This window comes from Bidens hawaiensis, unplaced genomic scaffold, assembly GCF_021521415.1.
Source record: "Bidens hawaiensis isolate Kalapana, Puna unplaced genomic scaffold, B.hawaiensis_p1.1 tig00003654_1, whole genome shotgun sequence".
Classification (NCBI taxonomy): domain Eukaryota; kingdom Viridiplantae; phylum Streptophyta; class Magnoliopsida; order Asterales; family Asteraceae; genus Bidens; species Bidens hawaiensis.
In genome coordinates, this window is record NW_027491210.1 from 456,682 (window position 1) to 468,510 (window position 11,829).

At 36.9% G+C, this 11,829-nt stretch overlaps 2 protein-coding genes across 2 annotated transcripts; both read right to left on the bottom strand.

Moving 5' to 3' along the window:
• Positions 1 to 7,214: 7,214 nt before the first annotated feature.
• On the bottom strand, positions 7,215 to 8,252 carry LOC143624100 (uncharacterized). Its single transcript, XM_077094840.1, has one exon. The coding sequence runs from the start codon at positions 8,250 to 8,252 to the stop codon at positions 7,215 to 7,217; it is 1,038 nt and encodes a 345-aa protein (XP_076950955.1).
• An 802-nt stretch (positions 8,253 to 9,054) lies between these two features.
• LOC143624101 (uncharacterized) lies at positions 9,055 to 10,634 on the bottom strand. Its single transcript, XM_077094841.1, has 2 exons — positions 9,536 to 10,634; positions 9,055 to 9,440 (listed from the first exon to the last, which is right to left on the bottom strand). The coding sequence occupies exons 1-2, from the start codon at positions 10,632 to 10,634 to the stop codon at positions 9,055 to 9,057; spliced, it is 1,485 nt and encodes a 494-aa protein (XP_076950956.1).
• Positions 10,635 to 11,829: the final 1,195 nt, after the last annotated feature.

Here is an 11,829-nt window from a genome sequence, read left to right on the forward strand (position 1 = left end):
AATGAATCTCCTTGCTGAGATGCGTCTCGTTCAACTCATTGAATCAGTGGAAAACATGAAAATGGAACTTCAAGACATTAACGAACAAGTCCAGTTTCAAGTTCTAGGTTTCACGTACTTTCCACCACCAGGGCCATTCGGAGGAGGAGAACCTTTCGGGGAAATCTTGGAAACTTAATTTTCTAGTTTCATGTGTAAACAAGTGCATTACGCACATTGTGTTAGGAATTTCGGGCTTAACCAGAATATTTTCATATCTTTAGGAAAACCGGGCTTATCCCATATTTGTTTTAGGACCTAACTTTAATGAAAATCTATTTTTAGGATGCCCAAACTCTTAAAATAACATGCTAAACATCATTCTAAAAATTCCGGCTCTCGCATCTTGCTGAAAAATAAAAGAAAGCCTCAATAACTAAAAGCACGGGCCGTGCTTCTAAAAGCACGAGGCCGTGGTCACCCCAGAATCTTCAGCATGATACGCGCTGACTCCGTACAATTCTCTGACTCAGAAACATTTATTCTCCTAGCAGCACGGGGCCGTGCTTTCAAGAGCACGGGGCCGTGTTTGACCTTCCAGTTTTTATATAATTCATGCAAAAACTCACTATTCCATTTACACCAAAAACAAAATTACTGAAATGGAAGGCAAGAAAGTTGAATGGAGGCTAGTGAGGAAAGGCAAGAAACATGAATCTTCCTCAAACCTTGAGGAGGAGGTCATGAGGCTACAATGCATTATGAGAGACCAAGTCGAAAGCAACATCCAAACTGAATCTCGCGTAATCGAGCTAATCAACAAAGTCGAACTACTTCGGTTCGAAAACTTCCATGTGGTGGATGGCCACCACAAAGATGTGGCTTCCAAACTCAACTTTCTCAACCGCGAAATCGCAAAGCTTGACAAAAAGCTTTCCGAGCTCTTGGAAGTTAAGCGAGCCCATTACACATTCAAGACCTGTTCGGGAATGGTGGTCGTTGAAGTCCCGACTTTGTTTTATGTAGTTGCTCCCGCTAGTATTATGTGTTAAGGTCTAGGGTGGTTGTTGTTATACTTTTCATTTTACTATGTTTAACCATCTTTTATGTTTTAATGAAATTTAGGACTTTTAATTACTGTCTTAATCCTAACCTACAAAGAAAATCAGTTAAAAAACAAACCAGCTTGAAAAATAAAATAAAGAAACTGTCCGCATAATGCAGCACAGTACCGTGCTTTTATGTTCAGCACAATTACGAATTTTAAATTATTAAAACAACTTTTCTAACCATTCTACCCTAAAACCAACTTCGTCCCTGTACAAGAACCACCGACCACTCCCTCATTTCACTAATTTCCGTATTAAATCTTCAATATCAAATCAAAGGTATGTTAATTTAACTATTATATTGTTCAAATTCATCTTTCTATGTTTAGTTTAACCCTAAAGTCTCTCAAACTGATTGAATCGGGTCTAAACCCGAACAAGATATGGGTTATTCTATTAGTTTAGGATGATGGATTGTTGAATAGTTGTTTGTTAAAGATTGGTTGAAAGGAACCATTCGGGTTTGGATCTTGAGTTGAATATCCAAAACAACAATAAACCCAAATGGTGTAACTGGTTAGAAACGAGGGTTCGAATCTAGATAAAATAGAAATTAGAATTAAAAACACGAACAGTGCCTTGAACAAACACGACTCGTGGTCACCTTTTGGTCACAAAAAGTCAAAATTGGTATAAACTGACGAACAGTAACAGCACGGGTCGTGCTTCTAAAAGCACGGTACCGTGCCCTACTCTCTGTTCTACTATCTGAATAAATTTTTACAAATTTTGACTAATTTGGATACAAATTGCACATGGCCGAGTATGATGATGATGTTCATGCATTTTTGGTCTTTCCCGGACGTGATGCAAGGAATAGATGGGCCAACACAAGATTAACATACCTCAACCATCGATATCCAGAGGCAAACTTCTATGCATGCAAAGCCACACTGAAACAAGTCAACGAATGGAACCGGTAAAATGCCAAAGAAACAAGCCAAAAGATGAAGAAAAACGGAAGAAAACACAAGAAAAGCAAGAAACACGCCCCCATACCTCAAGAAATACGCCCCCGTGCTTATGAACACCAGAAAATATAAAAAAACTACAAGAAAAGACAAAAACTAGAAACAAAAGCACGAGGTCGTGCCCCTTACCCACGGGGCCGTGGTCAGACATAAGAAACGACAAAACAAATCTGACACATGTCATAATAAAACACGGGGGCGTGCCTACATAAGCACGGGGCCGTGCCCCTCACTCCAGATTGCCTATAAATAGTAGCTCATGTTGCACTCATTTGGTGTGCCTTGAACAAAACAAATCTGACACATGTCATAATAAAACACGGGGGTGTGCCTACATAAGCATGGGGCCGTGCCCCTCACTCCAGATTGCCTATAAATAGTAGCTCATGTTGCACTCATTTGGTGTTCCTTGATGAGATTTCTATCCGGTTTTCACTTATAAAAACACCCGCTAACTCTCATATTGAAGATCTAGTGAAGAGTTTGAAGTTTTGGAGACCAACATCATCAACCATCATCATCATCCATCATCATCATTAAAAAGGAAGATTCATCCATATTTGGTTAGATTGTTCTAGTTTAGTCATGTGTTTGTTATCATCATCCATTCTAATGTTCATAACCATGCTCATTATGAGCTAAACTCCATTTACCATCTAAATCTATGAAGAAGCTTTGTTTTACTTGATAATTATAAAAAAAACATGTGGTTTAGTCTAGTAAAGTACATGGTTATCTTGCAATTATCTTTTGAAGAGAAATGTTTCACCATCTTCAATCAACAATTCAAAGTTGGTGATTGTCAATTCTATTGGCAATCATTCATGATCGATTCATGTTCTTGAAAGATACAAATAATTTGATAAATTAACGAAACATGGATCCTTATATTATATTTAGAAATGATGAGATATAAGTTATGATCTATTTCTCTAAGTCTTGGTAATCCGAAAATAGCTTTGCTTAGGATATCATGCTAGTTAAAAAATCATATGTTAATGGAATGTGTAAGTATAACCTACTTAAATCAACCAAGGGGAGGTTGTGTGAGTTAACTACAACCACCCGAAGTTGTTAGAATTGGTATTTGAGAAATCGGAGTCAATCCTAATCTTTCTATTTTACGAAACTACTTGCCAACTTAAATTAACATTCTCGAGGTAGCATGACATTAGAAAATGGTCGACTTTAAAATGCGCATGCTACTTCCTTTTTGTCATAGATGCTCGCTTAGAAATGAGGAGCTATCTATCATATATTATTATGACAAGTTTTACCACATGTTTACGTATTAATTCTCAATGATAAAATGGAGTGGACTCTTGATCTTAGATGGTAACCTTCAAATAATTGAATTACTTGTTTAGAATCTCTCGTCTTGGTCACCTATATATTATATTTAAGTATTTATATTTTATAAAAGTTCAAAAATTAACCCCAAATATAATTAAAACCTCCGATTAAAGTAAAACGACGATTCATTATTAGAAACATTTGTGTCCACGGATCGATACTTGGTTCTTACCAATACTATTCTACATATACGATAGGTACACTTGCCTATTTTGTGTGTGTTTAGTCTTCGTAGAAATCATTTTTATAAATTTAAAACAGGATCTTGTGCAAAAGCTAAATATCCAACCTCTTATATTTTAAGCACTCACGCGTGCGCACATCATGCTGCAAGCGAAACTTTTTGCGGAATCCTTTGATCTGTTGGGATGGTTCCGGGAAAGTTATGGAATCGGTTTACCCTTCTTTTTGAATGAGGCCTTCGTAGCTTTGACCCATGAGTGATGCAATTGTGTCATCGAAGAAAGTGGATGTGGTTTTTCCAGATTCGTCTTCAATGGTTGCTGAAACGCAATACCTGTGTACATAGAAGGCAGGTTTGTGAGAAGCTTTATTACGTTTTAATTGTTAAACATTTATCATATTACTTTTAAATTACTTTATTGATTTAGTAAATTATATACTTTAAAATATTTAAGATTCTTTTATTTAATTACTTTGTTTATATATGACAGAATACATAAAACAAAAGCTTTTTTAGCCAAATGATCAATAATTGAAATTATTAAACCAATCATGATGCTATTCTAACATATTTGGGAGCAAAGCCCTCAACTAACTCTTTGTAATCCGTGGTCTTTAAAACACAAAAAAATGATTTATTCATTATTGTTGAGATGCAATACTAAATTACTAATTACTCTGAAAGTCTAAATTCTAAGACAAAAATGTTAACTAAACTCATCAAAACAGAAGTCAGAAACTAAATTGTTAATGCCATAATTGGTCTTGTATACCTTAACATGACGCCAGTGACGATTGTATGATCTTCACATTTGTAGAAGTCCTTTTTTCGCCAGGTTGCTTTCCTTTGTCAGTTGTGTCAAACTCTGTTTTGAATGCTCTATTTTTGCACAGGTTGCATGATTTGTAATACCAGGTCTTGTTGTCAGCGGCGTTGATTTCAGTGATTGTTCCAATGCAGTTTACCTGTTGTTTCTGTGCGAGTTAAAGGAAGTGTAGTGTTAGTACTGTTTTCATCACTTGATTTTATTTTGTAAAATATATCAAAGTGCGTACCTTGGTCTGCTTGTTGAAAAGTTCCATTGCTTCAGCTATTGACAGTTCGGGTTCTTTGTTCCTGGGTCTGGGTGTGTATAGTTGGGGCGGTTGTGTACCCTAGCTCCTTATACCTGTAATTGGTTGTAATAAAATTAGCCGATTTAATTTTTGGGCAATGGGCTATATTAGTACACTTTTCATATTATACTTTTAAGTTGTCTACCTGTTTATTAATTGTGTCAGATCCGGTATAGGAGGATTTATGGTTATTGTGGCGGAAGGGTGGAGCCAAGCTAGATATCACCTGTTTGGAAGATGAAACTAATCAGTCATACTAAATGATAATTACTTATCGGAAATCAAAAAACCCGATAAATTTATACTGAATAACGGAGCCGAAACAAAAGATAAATTTTTACAGAAAAAACAAAGCCGAAACAAACAGAGTCGGTTTGATTTTATGGTTTTGTCAGAACCGAACTAACGGTTTGGTTTTAACTGAACCGAACCGGATTCTTATTTTATTTAAGTACTCTATAATAATTAAATAAAATACATTTATTTGTTAATTTTTTCCAAATTTTTTTGTTCCTAAAAATTTAAAACCATAAAGGACGAAAAAACCGAAAGCAAACGGTTTTAAGAAGTCCAAAAACTGAATTTATGTTTTTCGGATTCGCACCACGCATACCCCTAGTTAGAAGGTTGGAAATAGATAGTTTGGTTTGTTTGGTATTTTCTAGGTTACTTACGGGTTAAATGCTTTACTTTTGTTGATGTTACCGCGATAACAACAGGAGGTTCTTGGTGTGTTAAGTTCGATTGATCAAAGTCATTTGCTATTTCGGGCCACAATGTCACAATGATTGAGTTGTCACTGTTAGTAAGTAAATTGTTGTTAGCTTTAGTGGTGAATTTAGAGTTGTGTTACAAAGGTTATTTACCTGTCATTTTTCATGGTGAGCAACATTTTGACATCGCCTTTTCTGTCTCGTGTATTTGTTACGTGCATAAGACATTCTATATAATCTGCCATTAGCCAGTTGTGTTAGTTTTTTTGTTGTTGTTTAGTATAAGTGTGTTGTGTGTGAATGTTATGTGTGCTACCTGTTAGTAGATCGTGGTTGTTTGTGCGGGTATGAAGCATGTTGTGAGGTAGGAAGTTAAAGTAGTAGCGTGGAATGTCCTCTTTCTCTATCAGAACTGCTGATGTGTATCGCGTCAGTCTGATTGAGGCTTCATTGTTGACTGTCCTCATTGGGAATCGTTTTCCGATGCAGATGTAGTTTTGTATGCAATAGCATTGACCAATGTGGAGTGAGTTGATAAGGGATTCCATGTTTTTAGCAGCTGCTGCTGCTTCGATTGCGTCACCCTGAAACCAATTTTAAACATAGGAAGTTGTTGTTAGCAAATGATATTTGTTCTTACGGAATCCGTTTAAAACACATAAAATATAAAACATAAAACATAAAAGAAAAAAGAAGAAGAAAATGCAATGTTAAAAAAGAACTAAGTGTAACAAAATAAAAGGGCATAACTGATTTAACTAAAAACAACTAAGTAAACTAATAAAAAAATTCAAAAAATAACTTTGTGAGACGGAATTACTTCGTATACTTACATTCATATCTGTTAACAGAAAACATGTTTCTGGGCGCTTGAATGGTTGCCATTTTTTATGATTCTTATCTCAAGTGGTGCACCGTTGCTACCGTCATAGATGTCACGTATTTTCTGGAACCTCATCGTTTTGTGGAGTGGTTTTCAATCCTCTACTGCATGTGAACAACAAATGTCAGAAAACATACCAAGTTGTTTTATTAAATGCAATGATAATTATGAATATTGTGTTCTAAGTTAACAATAGTGTGATGTTTTGGCAATTTGCTATTACCTAGGTTTTATCGATTTCATCAAGAAAATCATAATATACAATGTTTTTCGTTTCGTTACTGTTATTGTTTTCTTGGGGTTCGATTAGTATTTTTAACGCGTCGAGTGATGTTGCTCTTGAAAGTGCAACATATAGTTGGCCATGGCTAAAAACCGGATGCAGTAGGTAGATACCGATTCTGTTCAATGATTGACCTTGGCTTTTATTAATAGTCATCGCATAACATAGCTTGATTGGGAACTGTTTTCTTTTGAAGATGAAAGGTTTTTCTTTGATATTGTGGGAAATGCAGATTCTAGGTATATAGAGTTTGTGTCCTACTGTTGTGCCCGTTATTACTCGAGCTTCGATCAGTCTAGGTAGGAGTTGGGTTATTAGAAGCCTGGTTCCGTTGCATAATCCTGTTTTTTGGTTGATGTTTCTTAGCAGAATTATGGGAACATTAACTTTCAGTTTCAATTCTTGTGGTGGGAAGCCGGAAATGTTAAGTGTATTAAGACACTCGGATGGGTATAGCGTTTCAAGATCTGGATGGTTTTTGGTGTGTGGAACTGCCAGATCAGTGCTGTGATACATGGTTGATGTGCCTGGCAACATATTAAGAATGACATCGTTGATTAAATCGGCTGTTTTATTTTCCGGGCAAACTATTGATTTCTTTGCAAGTTCCGAAGGGGTCAGTGATTAAAGGGTATCTTTATCGTATATGAACTGCACAAGTTTCGATATGGAATCTTTGACATACGGAATGATGTATCTTTCTGGTATGTGAACAACTTTTGAATCATTATTCATTTGATCGTCAGGAAAGCCGAATAAGCCGTTGCCTATGTCCAACAACCAATTAGAAAAATCGGTGATTTCGGCTACGTCTTCGGGGCTCATGTTTGGACGGAGAACACGCATGTTTTGGGTAAGCCTAAATATCTTAAATCTGAACCATGAGTATGACCTAGGTAATGAAGACGATATAATTTCTGACTTTGAAGCATTTTTTCTAATAGGAAGTGTTTGTCTGAAATCACCGCCTAAAAGAATTGATTTTCCACCGAATGAATCTTTGTTGTTATCAAGTATATCTTTAAGTGTCCTATCTAACGCTTCGAAACACTTTCTATCACTCATAGGTGCTTCATCCCATATAATGAGCACTGCCTCCACTAAAAGCTGAGACAGTTGAGTGTTTTTGCTGATATTGCAATTCGAGTTATCAGTTAGGTCGATCGGTATTTTGAATCGTGAATGTGCTGTCCGACCTGATGGGAGGAGTAGTGAGGCAATACCAGATGCTGCAACTGTAAGCACAACTTTTCCTTGGAATCGTAGATAACTGGTTATTGTAGTCCACAAAAACGTCTTTTCGGTACCACCATGCCCGTAGTCGAAAGCAAGTACTTGATTGTTTGCCTCTAAAGACGTTGTTACGTGCTCATAGACTTCTCGTTGTTGTGGGTGCAAACCTTGTTTGTAAAGATTGTGCTGTTGTGCGAGTTCTTCTCGGTCATAATTCTTTTCCTCCATAAGTAGCATGTTTTGTAGGCTACGGATTAAAATTTCATTGGGCATTGGAAGACCGTATTTCTTAAGAGATGAATCAGTTGCATAAGAATTTAGGTGGAATTCCAGCTCATACAAGACGTATTGGTGCAATGTTTCATCTGGAACACAATCGTGTGCTTCAACAGCCAAGATTTTGGTATTTCTTGTGAAGTCTTCAGCCATTAACCTCCACTGATTCTCCCACAGTCTAACCGGATTCGACACCTCGCAGTGAAGTAATATGTGGGCGAAAGCGTGCGTAACTCTTTAGGTGTTGCCCATGATTTAGCTTCATCAAAAGCTAGCGACCATTCATTGTCGTCCATAAGCAAGCCCAATTTTTCGCATGTCGCACGATAAGTGTCGTATACGATCCCATTGACAATTCAAACATCGGTAAAGGATGTACATCCGGCTTGGCGACTCAACAACATGCGAAGGTAAAAACTTTCACCACAAGAAGGATGTATGTATACAAGTCTACCGAGGGTTGTAACTGATTCGTGTAAGCGAGTATCCAACACTTCCCATTTTCGCACCATCTAAATTAAGATAGGTAATCGATGTACCGTAGATGACGACCGCTGGCATCATGTTCACTATTCGCCAACCATTCGGTTAGTGCAGTGCGCCTGGCTAGTGGGTAGTTGATAATGTTTTCTAACTGTTGTTGGTCTCTGAAACTAATAGTTTGCATGTTTTCAAGGTGCACAACTAAAGTTTGAACCGCGGGGTATCTATGGTGTATAGGAAAATTTAGTATTCTACAAGCAGCTTCATGAGGGCATATGTATTTACCATCAACAAAATTATCTATTTTGTTGACGCTTGGTAACGTGGAGCTCTGCGATGATTGAACAGATGGGTTATTTTGACTTACTTTAAAACGAACACGATCGGTACCTTTAGATATATATTTGAATAAGTATGTAATCAACATGTTTCCCCCGCAATATTCTACATTAATATGTGCATTAAAATGCAATCAAAGCTTTTTGTTGTAAGGGACAACATAAGCGTTATCAAGATCTACACCATTTTTCTTTACACAAAACCCATTGGCAGGCCTCTTATAGTGTACATATCCATTTTTGTCGAACGTAGTCCTGTGCTGATAACGCTTTGGGAAGCTTTTAGAACATGTACCCTCCTTCATACACACTGAATTAGGTTTTGCTAACCCACAAGGCCCATGCATCATTGATTCAGTAACAATTTCGTACAACTCAGGTTCAGTGTTAGGATCTGATACAACTGCAGAAATGTGACGATCAAGATCTTCGGGTATAATAATCTTATGCGCTGCAGAAACCCAGACAAGTATGTGGCAGTGTGGCAACCCTTGTTTTTGAAACTCTATCGTGTATAGATCTATATGAGAACACAGATCTAAGAGTGAGTATGTGTCTTAATATGCATTTAGTACTGTGTGACATAAAACGGTATAATAAATAACAAAATCTCACCAGCAATTACAGGCCCGAAAGGTTGTTTACATTTGAGATACTTACGAAACGCCTCAACCTTTAGCTGGAAGATTCTGCTAATAATGTCAGGTCGGAAATAAGCCTTCAGACACGAAAACTGACTCATAAAACGAACAATTTCTGGCCACTTGACATTGCACATAAAGGTTACGAAGTACTGAGGATTTCCGTACACACGACATATCGCCAACGCGTCATGATAGTGTTTGTACATATATCTTGGACCTCCGGTAAAAGACGATGGCAAAATAACACGTTTTCCGACACTATGCCCTTCAGTGGCTCCTTTAGACATAGCACCATATATTCCTTGCAAAAACTCGGTTCTAAACAAGTTCTGATTTGAACGAATGTAGTCAAGCCGGCATTGCTCAATACAAATATAAGCATCTACTAAGCACTGCTGAAAAAGACGACCACCTCTCAAATTTACGGAATAATGAGAATGCCTATCGTGTATCATAAAGCTATAATACATGTGCATTGTCAGATTCTTATTTGTTTTATTCCCATCAGATGTAAGACACATATCAGGAGACCAGCCACGTTCACCATAAATAAACAAAAGTGGATATTGTAACGACATGTACAAACTGCTTAGCTTATTTATACGCTTTGGATGACCATCTTTTTGGTGTACAACAATATTAAAATCATTAGCACCCGATACGGTTTCATGTACAATCGCCCCTATAGCTTTAGGCGCAAGCATATCGTATGACACTTGCCTAACAGAATTGTATAGACATACATGAAATTCGAGAACATTGTTCGAGGAACAAAGATCCCGAGCAGTACGAAACAACTTCACTAACTCATTATGATCATCCAAAATACGAACTATAGATCGGATTATATCCTCGTTAAGGTCACCGTCCTCTCCTTGATTAAATTGTGTAAGCCTATTACGTATCTCATTGGCCGTATCGTATACATACATTTGTAAAAACCTTGGGAGCTGACCATTAACCGGACACATACTACCAAGCCAATGAGAAATTTGACCATGAACCTTAAACACATACGGTTTCGAACCGTTATTAACTGAACGTTCAACTTTCGCACCAAATGAAGTCATTGCGAACATCTAATTATAGGCACGTATGCCGTCAAGATAATCTTGTCGCTCAATAAGGTTTTTCATTTGCATTGGCGGATCAGTATGAAGTGGCAAACGAACACGACCACCTTTACAACACTGGTTATACCTAGGCCTTCTACTAAGCGGGACTGAACTTAGTCGTTCAGCATTTCAGAATAGAGCACCACAAAACTCGCGCGACAAAGTACAGTCTCCCAGATCGTTATAGCACGAACTGACTGAGGTCGAGCCTTACAAAGAAATGCAAGGGTTAGGCTGATTCCGCAGATTGTTACGCACATAAGTAAACAAAGACGTGCTAAGGCTGGCTGCACCCAAACCCAAAACACAAGTTATATGGCCACCGATTGTGTCATTAACGGGTGCCGGATTAGACACGTCAACAGAATGCACATCAGAAACTAATGACGCGTGTCGTCTTTTAGGAGACAACAGAGGCTGGTTAAGATTGCTAGATGAGGCCGACATTATTAATAACTTAAAAGTTTGCTCGATAATATTACGCTAAGACGGATTTATAAAAGCTTTCAATAAACTACTATTGTTTATGCGCTACATTTAATTAACACAAAATCTATCAAAGTAAAACTTTCAATAGACTAAATTTATTATATCGCAACCATAACTACAAGCTTACCTTTACATGCAGGGAGTGAAAGCTTCAGCAAATCCAAACTGAAATCAAAGCCTAAAAAAAAAAAGCAAAAGTGAATTAAAAAAAAATGAAACTTAACTCAGATGTTGAACAACCTATTAAACAAACAATCATGCTACTAGTAAGCATACAACATAATTCAACACACTTTTACCACAACTTTCAACAGAGTATGACAGGAATTTACATGATTATTTTTTAAGCAAAAATACAGCATAATACAACACCAATATACAGCAATTTCAGCGCTAATTAGCAGCACATTTCAGCAATAATTAACAACATATTTTAGAAATATATACATCATTTCACATAAGAAAATTTCAGCATATTTTAAGAACTGTTAACAGCTTACTGTAACAAATTACAAGACCACATTAACAGTAATGATCAACATATTTCAGCCCATAATACAACAAGTGACAACACTATTTTTTGTTTAAGCTTGTTCGTTTCGGTTACATCCGTTTGTTAACGTTCAAAAACATAAAGAACAAACATGAGTACAAATATATT